The sequence below is a fragment of the Suricata suricatta genome, chromosome 9 (assembly GCF_006229205.1).
Source record: "Suricata suricatta isolate VVHF042 chromosome 9, meerkat_22Aug2017_6uvM2_HiC, whole genome shotgun sequence".
Lineage (NCBI taxonomy): Eukaryota > Metazoa > Chordata > Mammalia > Carnivora > Herpestidae > Suricata > Suricata suricatta.
In genome coordinates this window covers 84,635,364-84,652,433 of record NC_043708.1, presented here as the reverse complement: position 1 = coordinate 84,652,433, position 17,070 = coordinate 84,635,364, and the positions used below count along the sequence as shown (strand labels likewise).

The following is a 17,070-nucleotide window of genomic DNA, read 5'->3' as shown; positions in this document are numbered from 1 at the left end:
CTTCTTCAAGTCCCTGCAGGAGGTCCACCCACAGGTCAGTCCCACCCCACCTGTCCCGAGACCCTGACCTTCCCCTGTCTGGGTATCCTGGCCTCAAGCTCCCTAAAGCTATAATTTGAATGGTGAACTGCCCCATGCTAGCCCCATGGTGGGGTCAATTGTTGGAGGAAGGCTTCAAACCCTCCCTACCCCCAACTGCCCCTAGCTCAAGCCTCCTCCTCAGAGCCAGAGGTCAATGCCTTGGTCATTCCAGCAGGCTTGAGAAGCAGTTTCCTCCCAAGGGGTGATAATCTTAAGCCTGCAGGCCTCTCCTCTCTACAATCACTCCCTGAAACACTCTTGACAGGTACGGAAGATTGGGGTGTTCAGCTGTGGCCCTCCAGGAATGACCAAGAATGTAGAGAAGGCCTGTCAGCTTATCAACAGGCAGGACCAGGCCCACTTCATGCATCACTATGAAAACTTCTGAGAACCTCTTAGAACTTCCTCGTTCCTATTTCCCTTCTGTGGACCAGCCTTGCCAGCAGTTCCTCTGTTAGAATCGACCTCGGGCCTCAGCTAGGAAGCTGACAGAACTCCACCCTCATGACCCCATATGTTCTATGCTCTGACAAGGAAGAGAAGACCCCTTCAGCTCAAGCCACAGCAGGTTATGGCAAACAAAGTAGAGTGGGGACAGCCTCTGCCTTGTGACATCTGTAGAGGTGAAGAGATACAATAGCATCTGCCTCTGATAGGTCCTCATATCTCTATTTTTCATGTACAAAATCGATGTATTGCTTTGGTGTTTTCTTGGTATACGCATTTGAGGGATGGTGGAGTGGGGATAGCCAATGTGAAGAGAGGGCTAAATGAGAATCTCCTCACCCCAGTTCAGAAGCCATGATGCTTGGAATCTGGACAATCCAACTGTCTCTATTCAGTCTCTGAAACCTTGTCCCTCTAGCCCTACCCCCAACCTTTTCTTGCTCCTAAAGGGTCAAGAACACTGACGAATAACCAGGGAACAAAGACGTCTCCCTAGTCCCAGGGTTCCTGCAGTCAACCAGCAATGCCTGCTGCTATGACCCTCCCATGGCCCTTCTCTGAGCCTGTGGTGCAACACCTGGGCTTTGAGACCAAGGGAATCCAACCTGTCTGCCAGACATCCAGACCTCCCTCTCAGTTCCCCACTTCCACAGGAGTGGGGTGGCCAGCTGTCCTGGTTTGCCCAGGACTCTCCCAGTTTTACCACTGACCATCTCCTTTCACAGAAACCCCTCAATCTCAGGTAAATCAGGCAAAGCTGCTCATGTTACATAGGAGGCAACCTGGGATGTCACCTCCATACTAGGCTTTTTTTAAGGCACTTCCTTTCCCTTCTGCAACTGACACTTTCCTAAAAAGCTGAGCTTTATTTTTTAAAAGTTAAGTATAATTTGCATATAGCAAAGTGTATAAATCTTAAAGTTATACATACATGTGTTAACACTAACCAAGCCAAGATATAGAACATTTCAACCACCTCAGAAACTTCCTTTGTACCCGTTCCAGTAGTCTCCCCCAACCAGTAGAAGCAATCACTGGCGTGATTTCTGTCACTCCAGATTAGTTTTGGCTTTTTTCAGTACACTGTCATTGTGATTTGTCCATGTTGTTTTATATATTAGTAGTTTATTCATTTTCATTGCTGAGTTGTATTTCACTGTAGAGATGTACCAAATGTTTATCCATTCTCCTACTGATGCACACTTGGGTTGTTTCTTGTTTTTGATAATTCTGAATAAATCTTCAATGAACATTCTTGTACCTGTCTTTGGTGGACATAATGCACTCATTCCTCTTGGGTATATATCTGGGGTGGAATTGCTGGGTCACAGAGTTCTCCAGCCAATAAGACCAGTGGCAGGGAGAGTTTCTGCCCATCTTCACATCCCTGCCCCAGGCTCATCTCCTCATTGGTCCCACCCAACCTCTTCTGACAAGCCAAATGCCTTTGGCTCCCAACCCTCTATATTGAAGGAATCTCTCTGACCAAACTGGAAGAATGTTGGATCAGAGACCTGGATTCTGGTGCCAACTTTACCCCTAAGTAGTTACAGAGGAAAATTTCTTGACTTCTCTGAACCTACTTCCTTATGTATACCACCCTCTGTATGGGTATTAGGAAGACAGATAGTAATACTGGGCCAGAAAATGCTACCGATGAGAAAATGTATGTGTCGTGCACCAGTGTCAGCCTATTGATAATCAGTGCTGTAGCTGGACCGGCCCTTATGGGTTCTTCTTAAGATTGCAAGACACCCTCAGCAATCAATCAAGAGGCTTCGAAAGATATGAGGTTTATTACTTATAGTAATGGAAATTACATGGCATACCTGGGGGCCACACAATGAGGTCATGTCTCAGGCTGGGGCTTCTATTGAGGTGGGCACGCAGGGGTTTGCAGGCTCACTCTTTATTGGTGAGTTTAAAATATAAGAGTGGAGGGGGTGCCTGCCTGGCTGGGTCAGATGGTGGAGCATGTGACCCTTGATCTCAGGGTTGTGAGTTTGAGACCCATGTTAGGTAGAGATTACTTACAAATAAAATGTTTTTAAAAACCCGTAAGAATGTGAATTGAGACTACAAGAAAATAAGAAACAAGCATCCCAAATGGTCAATTATCAAACAAAATCAACCCAGATTTCTAAAACAATGGAGCCTAAAGTGGTGAGGGGGACAAGGTGCAGTGCAGCCTGGTGCTTTATCTAGTCATGTGGTTGGCAATGTGTTTATTCAAGACAGCCATCATTTAAGAAAATGCCTCTCCCCCCCCCTTATTTATTGAGAAATAATTAGTATATATTACTGTATAAATGTACGGAGTATAGCATAAAGGTTTGATTTACATATATTATGAAGTGATTACCACAATAGCTTCAGCCTAACATTCAGCACCTCATATAACTACAATAAAAAGAAAAGAAGAAAAAAAATGATTTTTTTTCCTGGTGATGATGAAAACTCTTAGGATTTACTCTCTTCACATTTTTCCTATAGATCATTCATCAGTGTTAGTTATAGTCATGTTGTACATTATATCCCTAGTACTTATTCATCTCATAACTGGAAGTTTGTAACTTTAGTCCACCTTCCTCCAATTCCCGCCCCCCCACACCCACCTCTGGTAATCACACGTCTGATCTCCTTTTCTATGAGTTTGTTTGCTTTTTTTGGTATTTCATATGTAGGTGAGAACATATAGTACTTTTCTTTCTCTGTGTGACTTATTTCACTTGGCATAATGCCTTCAAGCTCCATCCATGCTATTATCACAAATGGTAAGATTTCCTCCTTTTTTATGACTGAATAATATTATACACACACACACACACACACACACACACACACAGCACAACTTCTTTATTCATTGATGGACACGTGTTGTTTTTATGTCTTGGCTAATGTAAATAATGCTTCTATAAACATGAACATGTAGATACTTTTTCTTATATATATATTTTTAACTTTTCTTTTGAGAGAGAGAGAGACAGAGATGGAGACAGAGCACAAGCAAGGGAGGGGCAGAGAGAGGGGAAGACATAGAATCCCAAGCAGGCTCCATGCTCTGAGCTGCCAGCACAGAGCCTGACACAAGGCTCAAACCCACAAATTGTGAGATCATGACCTGAGCTGAAGTTGGATGCTTAACTCACTGAGTCACCCAGATACCTCAACAGATACCTTTTCACGTTAATGGGTTTTTTGTTCTTTAGATATATTCCCAGAAGTGGAATTGCTAGATCATATGGTAGCTCTATGTTTAATTCTTTGAGGATCTTCCATACTGTTTTCCACAGTGGCTGCACCAAATTAGAATCCCACCAACAGTGCACAAAGGCTCCCTTTCTCTGCAGCCATGCCAGCATTTACTATCTCCTGTCTTTTTGATTATGGTCATTCTAACTGGTATCAGGTTTTAGTTTGCTTTTCCTTAATGACTAGTGATATTGAGCATCTTTTCATGTACCTATTAATCTTTTGTAGGTCTTCTTTGGTCCTTTTACCATTTTTTAATGTCTCATCAATCAAAAGTTAAGTCAGGCATTTGCATTGAAAACAAAAAAAGGAAAGGAAGAAAGGAGGGAGGGAGGAAGGAAGGAGGGAGGGAAGGAGGGAGGGAAGGAAGGAAGGAAGGAAGAAAAATCAGGGCTTGCACTATAATATGAGAATATGTATTTGCAATATAAGGTGATTATTAATCTACCTATTTATTAACAGCATCATGCATATAGGCCTCCAACTCTCCTCCTGATCCTCACCAGGTGCACAACTATTTATTAATCCTAAACTCTAGTCCCTTAGCTTATTCCCAAATCTGGCCCCTCAGTGCCTGCTTTATTCCTTTCTTAAGACTGCTTAAGGTATTTATCTGCCCCATCCTAACTCACCTCTCCTTGCTAGACTAGAGAATGTTGTTGATATGACTGTCACGATTATCCATAATGCTCTCTACTCAGTCCTGCCCTACCTGCCATGCTAGGGTCTGAGGATCTTCTGATGACTCCATGATTACTCTTGCCCAGACACCAGACCATGTCAAGTACATGTTCAGCTGGACAGAGGGATGTGCCCTCATAATCTTTAATAGCCTCAAGTGACAGCCTGACTCCCTGATCCACCCACATTCTAGATGTTAATCTTGTGCATGTATTCACGTGATCTAGCCGCTCAGTCTAACCTTGCCCAGATTCCCAGGAAGCCATTTGTTACTGAGATAAGAGTAGGGCCTCCTGGGATAGATAAGCCAGGAACAGGCAGCCACCAAGAATCTGCCTTTGGGTTGAGAAAAATGAGATCACTGACTACACAAGTGGGTGTAGGGGAGAGGATAGACTTGGAAGAATTGTGTAAATAAGGGAGGCCACAAAAAATACCTCAGAAAAAGTGGACTGGGGAAGGGTGGAAATTCATGGAAACGCTAATACTAACAGTGTAAAAGAAAACAAACCTTCTTATGTCAGGTCACAGATATTATCTCAGGCCTTGGGACAAAGCCCAACCTAAATTATGCCTTGAAGGGATAGAGATGAAGATGAGAATGGAACAGGGGTAGAGAAGAAAACAGGAAGGACTGGATGGCAGTGGGATTGGGGACAGAGAAGATGAGGATGAGGATGAGATTGAACGGAAGAGATTTGGGATCACGTGGAAGGGAGTGGACAGGCTGAGGAGGTGCTCATGCTGAGCTCTGTAGGAGAGTAATGAAGGCTAGCTCTTTGCCTCTTTTTCCCACTTTCCAGACTGAACTTCTGCCCCAACTGAGGGAGGAGAAATTTGACAAGGTGTGGAAAACTTTCTACTCATTTGCTAAGGATTTTCAAGTAAGTGGAGCCAATCTAGCAAAATAGTTAAAAGTAAGGACCCCTTGAGTCAAATTGGGTTTAAAACCCAGCTAGGTAACCTCAAAGGGTGCATGAGTGGCTCAGTCAGTTAAATGTCTGACTCCTGGCTTCGGCTCAAGTCATGATCTCACAGCTTGGGGGTTCGAGCCTTGCATTGGGCTCTGCACTGACAGCATGGAGCCTGGTTGGGATTCTCTCTCTCCCATTCTCTTTGCCACTCCCCTGCTAGTGCACACACATGCATTCACTCTCTCTCTCTCTCTCAAAATAAAAACATAAACTAAAAAAAAAAATACCCAGCTGGGTGACCTTGAACAGACAAAGGAAACATTCAGTGCCTCATTTTGTAGGTTATATGTGTTCAGGAAAAGATAATGTGTGGAAAGCCCTTAACTGTACCTGACACCTAGTTATTTTGTTCCAATTATTACTTTCATCAAGAGAAATTGAGGATCCAGAAGACAGAGCTTTATATCTGAGGAGTTTGGAGTCTTTGGGTCTTGAGTGATGTCAAATACCTTGTTTGTAGTCCAGGCCTGTCCTGTGTGACTGCTCCCCCAACTTTGTATTTCCCCAAAAACAGAGAGGAGGAGGCCTGCCCTATCCTCTAGAGATACCAACCCCCCAAAGCATCTGGAAGTCACCCCATCCTGGCCTTGTCTAATGGAAGGTGACAAGGTGAGCTGACCACTTCCCTGCTGCCCAGTCTCCAGAATTCTATAAAAGGCATGAGAATCTCTGCACCCAGTTTCTTCCCTGGAAAATTGCCTCAGATAAATTGTAACATGAAAGCACTCCCTTATCTGAGAGTGAGAGATTGGCAGTGAAATTCTAGGAGAGACTGCCCAAAACATTGGATGCTGGAATGTGGACCTGGGTTCAATTTCCAGCTGTTCTACTAAAATCACTGTGTAACCTTAGGGATGTCACCTAAGTTCTCCGGGCCTCAGTTTCCTCACCGTGAAAATAAAGGGATTAGGCTAAGACCCCTTGCAGACCTAAAATTTCACTCTTTCCTTCTACACTCCTCATCCCAAATGAATGGAGGCCCCTTATTAGGAAAAAAGACTTCTTTGGCTTCTCATCCAAAGTTCAATTGGCTGGGGAAAGGGAACTGACTTTTAAGGGTTTATATGTGTTAGATCCTATATCACGTTTACATAAATTTCCTCATTTAATCCTTTTAATAGCTTTTTGGATGAGATATTATTGCCCACATTGTGGAGAGGGGGTACCCGAGGCTCAGAGAACACTGCCCACAGGTATCCAGCTAGTAACAGACAATATCAAGATTCGAACCCAGGTCCCATGAAATCTCAGAATCTCTGCTCTTTCCACCCTAGTGCTTCTAAATGTCTAAAACAAGAAGGCAACGAAGAAGAAATCAAACTATAGCATGGTATTGTCTATAGTTAATAATACCATATTGCATGTTTGAAAATGGCTGAGAGTAGATCTTAAAAGTAGTCATCACAAGAAAAAGAATTGTAACTATGTATGGTGATGGATGCTAACAACACTAGCTGCGGTGATCATTTCAGAATATACACTACATCTAATCATTAGGTTGCACACCTGAGTCTAACATACTACTATATGTTACATGTCAACTGTAACCAATAAAAAAGAAGCAATCAACATTTTTATAATTTGTCTCTCATTGTTAATTGTTCAAAAGGTATTCATTGAGTGACTGCTGTGGACACAGAGAGTATGAGATCACACAGGGCCTAAAAGGAATGCAAGACACACTCCTCGTCCCCCAGGAGTGGAAAATCAGCCCAGCTCTTGGGAAGAAGAGCACTACCTCTTGCAAGCACAGTACTTGTGCAGTGTCTCTCTTTCCTGTTATGCTGTAAGCAACCAGAGGGTAAGACCTGTGCGTTGCTGTTCACTGTTATTTCCTCACTGCCTAGCATAGTGTTGGGCACAGAACAAATTCTCAGAGGGTATTTGGTGAATAAATAACATTGCACAATAAGTGATTGATTAAATGCCCAGCTGAGTGGGAGCGCTATGAAGGCTGGGGGAGTTCAGAAAAGATCTCTGGAGGAGGCAGACTATGAGCTGAACCTTGAAGGATAGAAAAGGTCAATTGTACAAACTCATCTCTGGGCTGGAGTCCACTTCTACTGGTCCAGTCTTGAGCTGTGCTCCCCCTCCGCAGCCAGACCTTCCCAAAGATAGCATCCTCAGAAGGAGAGAACATCTCTGAATTTCTATTATCTTTGGATGTGCTGACAACAAGTGTGATATGGTCACACTGGTCGGTTTCAGTGACCTCTGAAAAGGGTTGTCATCTTAGCATGTCATCTTCTGGGAAACAAGAGTCTCACCTGGTCTCGTTTCAGGAGAGGCTGACATTTTGGGAAGGCACAGGTTTTGGAGGATGAGCTGGAGTGGCCCCCAGATGGGACGGAAGGCGGTTAGGGCTGAGCTTTCTGGGAGACAGGTATGCCAGATCCTGGAGTGGTGGAAGTTGCAGACAGGCAAACAAAGTAATGGAGCTGCCCTCCAAGTCAGGCCCGTGGCTGGGTTCCCTAATATGCTTTCTTCATTTAATTTTCTCAGCTACCCTGTGAGGCAGCCGTAGCATCCAACAGCAAGAGAATAGTTAATTAAGTAAGCTACAGAGCCAAACAGAATATTGTGTAACCATTTACAATGAAATCTTTTAGATGAGTAATCTCATATTCAGGATATCTGGCAAATTATCTCCAGAGTCTTAAAATATTTAAGCCCTTCCCCCACCTCCACTCTCCCCACTAATTCTTCTTCTAGGAACCCATCCCAGGAAAACTATAAGAAATCTGGACAAAGATTTACATTTCTAGATGTAAATGCACCAAAATTGTAACAATGATTATTTCTAGGTGACAATGGTATGGTTGATCTTATTTTCCTCTTGTAATTTTGTCTACTTGTTCAAAAATACAAAATATTTCTAATAAGAGGAAAAGAGGAACATTAAAAATGGATTCCACTACTCTTTTTTTTTTAATGTTTTTTATTTATTATTGAAAGACAGAGAGAGACAGTGCGAGCAGGGGAGGGTCAGAGAGAGAGGGAGATACAGAATCTGAAGCAGGTTCCAGGTTCTGAGCTAGCTGTCAGCGCAGAGCCCAACGTGGGGCTAGAATCCATGAACCGTGAGATCATGACCTGATCCGAAGCCGGATGCTTAACTGACTGAGCCACCCAGGTGCCCCCGTGTTTCTGTTTTAACCCATTAAGTGTGTGTTAGTCTTTTTGTGCAGCAAGAGAAAACTATAACATCCTCTAACACATCATCCTGTTTATTTGACTTTCTATAATGTCTCCATCTGCAAGGGTCATATTTATCATCTTTTTCCTTCCAGCCACCACCTTGAGTTAAATGTCAACTCCATATCTGTCTTAGCCACTTCTGTGAATGGACTGGCATAAAATGAATGCTTGGAAAACTGAAAAAAAAAATCAGTGTTTCACCACCAAAAAAGAAAACGTGTTTAAAAGGAACCTAAGAGGAAGAAACAGTGGGAGAAAGCCTGAAGAATTACAAATATCCAATTGATTAAATAGCATTTATTCTGGAGAAAAGAAGAAAATATTTTTGCCTCCCCAAGGGAGCGTATGGGTGATCCTTGAAAATTGCATTAATATCCTAATACTAGTGTTTGGAGTATATCTGCAAGGATATACACCAAATTATTAACAATGTAGGGTTCTACGAAAATGGGGATTGAAGTAAGAAAGACACATTTTGTTTATCAGCTAAGTTAAATCTCCATTATAGAGGAGAGCAAATAATCATCAATGCCAAGAACACTAGCATAGAAAGCCTAAATAGAGCCAAATTAAACAATGAGTTGATCATAATGCAAACCACTCCTGTCCCCACCATTAACCTAAGAGCTAAACAGAGACAATAACACGGTACAAGGGCAACTCTGTGATCAAGAATATCACAAAGAAAATGCAGCATCACTGTGGTTGAGGGAATGGTCAGTGGAGCTCAACCCCCCATGCACCAATTATCTCCACATTCCATCATGCATTGAGCTTCAATTTCCTGCTGAATAAGGAAGATAAGTAAGATGAGATAATGTTTGTAAAGCTCAGAGAGCCACACAATCCTCCGTAACATTTCCCTGCCTGACGACTTGTCAAATTTGTAAATTCTATGATGAGATCAGGTAGGATCACATAAACCTGGGTGCAGTACTTGGTGAATGGTTAGTGGGGTCTGGGAAGAGATGTTTTAAGATGCTAGAATGAGATTTTTTAAGCCTCACTTTTCAAGCCTGGGAAGAGAAGAGCCTGAAAGAAAAGTCCCACAACATGAAGGAAAAGGAACTAGCAACATAAGATAAAGATCCCAGTTGTTGTTGACCCTTGAGGAGCATATTTCAAGGAAAGGAAACCCTGAAAAAATTCAACAACCGAGGAAATTGGCTGTAGAAGTAATTGATAATGACCATGGGGACATGAACACAGAAGTGATTTGAAACACCGAGGTCACATCTAATGGCATGAGGTCTAATTAAATGGTGTATCAACTTTGATATCCTGCGAACGACTATGCAAGTGAATAGTGAGATTCACAGGGTTTTCTCGACAACAATATGATATCAAAGGGTTAGTAAAGCTGGGGAGGAAACGTAAACTCATTTCTCTGAAGCAAGATTAAAATATGAAATTGGTAGTAGAAAGGATAAAAATATTCCACTAAAGCTTCTTACAGTAAAAACCAGTTTAAAAAAACTAGAAAGATTAGGTGACATTCCCTTCTGATCTAATTTTCAAGGACCTAGCAAACACAAAGTCCTCCACAGAAATTGCATATAGGGGAAAGGAAGCAAAAGAAAAAAGCAACTGAGGTAGGGTGAAGAGATGATGAAGGCAAACACATCATAGTCACAGCCATAGTGAGTACCCACTGAGTTCCTCTGACAGTGGAAGGGTCACTGATGATTCAAAAACAAAACTCACAGGGCACCTGGGAAGCTCAGTTGGGTAAGCATCAGCCTTTGGCTCAGGGCATGATCTCACAGTTATGAGTTTGAGCCCCATGTTGAGTTCTGTGCTGACAGCTCAGAGCCTGGAGCCTACTTTGCATTCTGAGTCTTCCTCTCTCTGTGCTGCTCCCCTACTTCTGCTGTCTCTCTTAAAAAAAAAAAAAAAAAAAAAAAAAAAAAAAAAAAAAAAAAAAAAAAAAAAAAAAAAAAAAAAAAAACAAAGAAAGAAAGAAACCCACATACACCCATCAAAAAATGTATAAAATAAATAAAAACAAAAATAAAATTCAGTGCAGTCAAGTCCACAAAACATGGCAAATAAGTAAGATCAAAAGATTCCTCCTATTACCTCCCCCTCAAGTAATACAAAACCTCAAGGGGTAACTGCCATTAACAGTTTCCTATCCATCCTTATTGGTATTTCCCCAATACATATTCAAACATATGTATGTATGTGGTGGGAGTGAATGGGACAAATTATTTAACTTCTGTTCCTCCGTTTTCTCAGCTTTAAAATAGGGAGAATTGGGGCGCCTGGGTGGCTCAGTCGGTTAAGCCTCCGACTTCGGCTCAGGTCAGATCTCACGTTCGTGGGTTCAAGCCCCATATCAGGCTCTGTGCTGACAGCTAGCTCAGAGCCTGGAGCCTGCTTCCGGTTCTGTGTCTCCTCCTCTCTCTGCCCCTTCCCCTCTCATGCTCTGTCTCTCTCTGTATAAAAAATAAATAAAAAGTTAAAAAAATTATTTAAAAAAATAAATAAATAAATAAATAAAAATAGGGAGAATTGTACCTGGGTGACTGAGTTGGTTGGGCATCTGACTTCAGCTCAGGTCATGATCTCAGTTCGTAGCCTCAGGCCCCGTGTTGGGCTCTGTGTTGACAGCTTGGAGCTTGGAGCCTGCTTCAGATTCTGTGTCTCCCTCTCTCTCTGCCCCTCCCCTGTTCGCATCTGTCTCTCTCTCTCTCAAAAATAAACATTAAAAAAATTTTTTAATGGAGAGGGGGAATGATATTAATCCATAGGGTTATTTGAGAGTGATGTGAGTGAAGACATCTGGCATTCTCGGAAGTGTCTGACCCACAGTAAGCCCTTGGGCATTAGCTGTTATGATTATTCCCTCATTCTTTTCCACAGCAGCTAACTGTTCTATTGTATAAATGATAATGCTCCTGAAAGAGGTTTTACCGACCTCACTACCGATGCCCAGGAACACATGCAAATTAAATAGCTCTCCTAAAACTACCTGGGATGGCGGGGATTTGCTTGTTCCAGAACCAAGGATCTGCCTTGGATTTGGTGTTGTTCTTTTTTATGTTTATTTCTTTATTTTTGAGAGAGAGAGAGAAAGCACAAACAGGGGAGGGGCAGAGAGAGAGAGAGGGAAACCCAGAATCTGAAGCAGGCTCCAAGCTCTGAACTGTCAGCACAGAGCCAACCTGGGGCTTGAACCCACAAACTGAGATCATGACCTAAGCCAAGTCAGACGCTTAACTGACTGAGCCACCCAGGCACCCTGGATTCAGTGCTGCTCCTACCACACCACAGGGACCCCCACACTCCCTCTTAAAGTCAAAAAATCCTGGAATGGGCAGCTGGTCCCCATCATATTTGGACTCCAAGCTGTCTCATGGGTCTTCATGGCTGGGAGCTCAAGGCTCAGGCGAACCTTCCTCTTGCTGCAGTCTCCGGACATGCCACTCCTGGGTCTTTGGGGCTTGACTTCCCCTTCTACACAGTGAGTCACGTCAGGGACTCCTGGCCACTCTAGGGTCAGCTCAGGCTGATGGCAGTGGCTGGGACTGGAGAGTGAGGTCTGGCTGCTTATCAGGCTGCGGCCATTTCCAGAGGTCCTTCAGAGTGTGCCAGATGCTAGCCAGTGAGGGATACCGCTATGCCTCCGGAATCCCTGTCCCACTGGACCAACTGCTCAGGGCTTCTGGGTGCAGGGCCTCCTCTGAGTGGTCTCAGGGACAGAGCAGGGCAGGCGGGTAAGAGGCAGCTCCTAAGCGCAGTTACTTGGCTCTCAATCCTGCTCTCTGTCAGGCCTCCAGGTCTACTCCTAGTGCCCTTGCTCTGGCAGGTTTATGGAAGAGCTAAGCGTGCTGGGTCACATCAGGCTGAGGCCTTTTCCACCACCCTGGGAACTTCTCACATACTTCCAAGCACCTTTGCAGACTCCAGGCTCAGACCTGTAAAAGTTGTGGGGATCAGCACCCTGCTCGTTTGCCACATGAAGAGATAAGGTTTGGTGAGGAGCAGGGGCACAGTCATGGTGCCAGGCACCAAGATAAAGACTTCAAAATCGAAGCTCTGTCTGGCAGTTTGATCCACTTTCATCGGTCCTTACAGTTGCTTTTCGGACCCCAGCCACCAAAGTGGCGAAGCAGATTGAAAGGAGGTATGCTTTTCAGGAACCTTGAACAGTGCAGGAGATAAACTTGTAGTTGTTGACTTCTCAGCCACATGGTGTGGACCTTGCAAAATGATCAAGCATTTCTTTCATTTCCTTTCTGAGAAGTATTCCAAGGTGGTGTTCCTTGATGTAAATGTGTATGACTGTCAGGATGTGCTTCGGGGCATGAAGTCAAATGCATGAGAGCCTTCCAGGTGTTTATTTTTTGTTTGTTTTAATGCTTATTTATTTTGAGAGAGAGAGTGAGAAGGAGCATGAGTAGGGGAGGGTCAGAGACAGAGGGAGAGAGAAAGAGAGAAAAAGAGGCGAGAATCCCAAGCAGGCTCCACGCTAGCAGTGCAGAGCCCAACTGGGGGCTTGAAATCAAACCGTGAGATCATGACCTGAGCTGAAATCAAGACTTGGTCACTTAACCCACTGAGCCACCCAGGGACCCTCCTTCTAGTTTTTAAAAAAAAGACAAAAGTGAATTTTCTGTAGCTGATAACGAAACACTTGAAGCCACCGTTAATGAATTAATCTAATTATGTTATGACCTAACAAGTCATTGGCTGTTTAAAACTTGTAATTTTTTTTTTTTTTTTTACGAAAAGACTATATATCCCAACTGCCATCTGGTTATTATTGACAATAAAACATTAATTCTACCCTTAAAAAAAGACTTCAAAATCACTTCATTCTGTTTCTAGGACAGCCTTGAGTTAGGTATTATTTTTCTTGCTTAAAGGATGAAGCACCTGAGGCTTGAAGAATTTAAGTGAGTTGCTTAAGGTCATAAGGAAATGGAGTAGCCTAACCTCTTTCTTACTGCAGGGAGGTCATGACATCTAAACATCCCCTGAGCCTCTTCCTTTGCCACCTCTTCCAAATGCTTGGGAGCTTTTCCTCCAGGCAGGCCCATGACAAGACATAGACTGGATGACAGAACCCCCATCCCCCCAGCCAACCACCCCAGCAATGTCGGTCTTTCCCTGGGAAACATCATTTCCTCTGGAACCTTATTCTTAGAGAAGGCAGCATGGCTTCAGGGGACCAGTGAACAGGGCAATGGTGTTCCTCAGGTTCTAGTTCTGCAGAGAGATGTGGGAATTGTTTACGTGGCACCAGGAGAAGTCAAGTCAGTTTGGCTCTGGGAAGCGCTGGTTGGAGCCTGTCTGTCTCTGTGCTGTGCCAGAAGCTCAGCTGCCCTTCACAACCAGTAGCCCTGAAATCCAAAGGCACAGCTGAGTCACTTTCTTCACCCTGCCCTGGATTACTAATTCCTTTGCCTCTTAGCTTTTTCCTCATTCACTCTTTCTCTGGTCATGCATTGTCCTCTTTCTGTTTACTGCTAACAGGTTTTTTTTTTTTTTTTGGTTGGTTGGTTTTGTTTTTGTTTTCAGAAATTCCTTAGAATCTCAATCCTTGGTACTATTAGCGATGTCGGTCCCATCCCATCCCACCCCATGAAGTGGGTGATTTCCTTCAGCGTTCTTGGAAGCACATGGCACCAATATATAAGCACTTGAAAATCTGTATTGTTAAGCTATATAAACACATTATATATATATATTTGACAAGAGATTAAAATAGTAATATGATGATTTTTAAATCACTCACTCAGAGGACAAGTCCTTAAGAGTCCTACAAATTGCCAATTTCTTGGGGTCTGAGAATCCAAAATTTGTATCTTAATAACTATTCCAGTTTATTCTATGCCCTGTGGATCTGCATAAACTTAAGAGAGGCCAGAGTCAAAAAGGAACATCTACACACACCACCCTCACTTGCTCCTTGTGACTTAGTGAAGTTTGGTGAGTAGTACCCGGAGTCCCCTGGCACTGAGGTTTGACATGTGGGAAGAGAGTCTTCCACTGCTCCATAGTAACCCAGCCACAGTTCCCTATTAATTCTCTGCCAGCCCGTTACAGGAGCTGTTTCTTGTCATCCTCACAGTAGGCCCAGAGCTAGAAGGGACCACTGAGTATTCTTAAAAAAGAAACTGAGGCATAAAGAGGTGGTGACCCATCCAAATTTATAGATGGTGAGGCCCAAGCCTCCAGCTTTCCCAAGACAGACCTAAAGCCAGAGAGCAGGTGGTGTCATGGCCCCATCCTCAACAGCCACTGAAAGCTTTCCTAGACCCCAGCGTCCTCCCACTTGTACGTGGCCTGGGGCACCCCAATCTCAGATTTTGTTAGGTAGTTTCAACAGTATTTTGTTTCCCAGTCTAACTATGTCACCTTTAAAATGTGCATGCCCTTGGGGCTCAGTTGGTTTAGCATCTGACTTTGGCTCAGGTCATGATCTCATGGTTCATGAGTTGAAGCCTCACATTAATCTCTATGCAGACAGCTCAGAGCCTGCATCTGCTTCAGGTTCTGTGTCTCTGCTCTCTGCCTCTCCCCTGCTCAGACTCTCTCTCTCTCAAAAATAAACAAACATTAAAAACAATAGAGTAAATTGTGTATACCCTTTAACCCCGCTATTTTCACCTTAAAACATAACTCTAGAAAGCAACATATGCACAATGTAATCATTGCACTTTGTTGTAAGTCACAAGCCCTGTAGACTATACAAATACCTAAAATACTGTGATTTGCTTTGAGTGACAATATATCCATGCAATGGAATATGGTGATTAGAATAATAATGTGTATAATTATTGACATAAAAAGGAATTTAACAATCTATTAAATAAAAACAATGCGCTGACCCCGTGGAGCCTGTTTGGGATTCTCTCTCCCTCTTTCTGCCCCTCCTCTGCTTATGTGCATGTGCATATGCACACACACACACACATGCACACACACTTTCTCTCTCAAAATAAATAAATAAACATTTAAAAAATAGTGACATTAAAACAAAACAGAGGGTGCCTATAATAGATTAAAAGAAACTTAAGGACACATCTGGGTGGCTCAGTCAGTTGGATGACCTACTTTGGCTCAGGTCGTGATCTCACAGTGGGTTTGCGAGTTTGAGTCCCACTTTGGGCTTGCTGCTCTCAGCCTGTCAGCGCAGAGCCCGCTTTGGATCCTCTGTCCCTCTCTCTCTGCCCTTCCCTCGATTGCATGCTCCACAAAATAAATATTAAAAAAATTAAAAAGAAACTTAAGACATTAACCACATGTATTTGGATCCTTGTTCAAGAAAATGGCATGAGAAAGTCACATTTCTTTTAGAGAATTAGAGAAAAGTTGTACTCAGCTTGATGGAGTGTTTGATGGTATAAAGAAATTACTGTTAATTTCATTAATGAGAATTATGATTAGTTTTGTTTTGTTTTCCATTTCATTAGATTTATTTATGTATTTACTTTTTATTTATCTTTTCAAATGTTTATTTATATTCTAGTTGGCATACAGTACAATATTAGTTCCAGGAGTAGAATTCAGTGATTCATCACTTACATACCACACCCAGTGCTCATCATAAGTGCCCTTCTTAGGATCTATTACCCTTTTAGTCCATGCCAGGCTCACCTCCCTCATTAACCCTGTTTTTTTGTTGCTGTTAAGAGGGAATTGTATTGTGAAATAAAGCGCTAATCTGTTATAGGGGAAAATGGGGGGGGATAGGTAAAGAAGATTCTCATTTCTGATTATAAATGCACATGCATGCCTTATATGTATAGAGATGCACAGAGGAAAGCTGGAAGATTTGCCTGCCACCTGGGATGTGGGCCCCTTTGTTGGCTTTCTGTATACCAAGCCTAGGCTGAGCTCATATGCAGAGGACAGTTCTGGGGAAATACAAATATCTAATAAATCCTATTTGCTTCCCACAATTTGAATTTCTGGCCCAAGCAACTACCCCACACGCCCCCACTGCTCTCCCAAAGGGAGTAAAATAGGAGCCAAGAAGGAAGAGGCAGGACTGTGTACAGATAATGGGGGAGGCTGGGATGGCTTGAGAACCAGGGATTCTCCAGAAGTGTCTTCACATCAACATCCACTTCAGCCAGAGACGGACTGCCAGAGAAGTTGCTGGAGCTGTGTCCTCTTTTCTCCTTTCGGGCCCATGGGCTATCCTCCCCCTTCCACACTCTAGCCTGCCTTCAGGGTCCTTCTTCCCAGCTCCCCACCCACACCCCACCCCAGTGCTGGGCGTGCCACCTGGGTGGGGTTCTCTGTTGATTGAAAGCCAACAAGGTGCCAAGCACTAGTGAACACACAGAGGCGGGCAGGGCCATATTCCTGCTTCCGGGACTGATTCACTGAGTTAATCAATATTTATTGAGTACTTAGTGGAGACAGCCGAAGAATCAATGCCTGGGCTTCCTGCAGTTCCTTCCAAACGGCAGTGGGGAAC

General features: G+C 43.4%; 1 protein-coding gene and 1 pseudogene across 1 annotated transcript in view; both read left to right on the top strand.

Moving 5' to 3' along the window:
- The window catches only part of DUOX2 (dual oxidase 2), an 18,297-nt gene extending 17,563 nt beyond the window's left edge, over positions 1–734 (top strand). The window contains exons 31-32 of the mRNA XM_029951195.1: positions 1–34; positions 347–734. The exon at positions 1–34 is cut by the window's left edge and continues 290 nt beyond it. Of these exons, the coding sequence (XP_029807055.1) occupies positions 1–34; positions 347–469 (157 nt within the window). The 3' untranslated portion in view covers positions 470–734. The remainder of the gene's footprint in view (positions 35–346) is intronic.
- An 11,521-nt stretch (positions 735–12,255) lies between these two features.
- Positions 12,256–13,301, top strand: LOC115302302 (annotated as a pseudogene).
- The last annotated feature ends 3,769 nt before the right edge of the window (positions 13,302–17,070 follow it).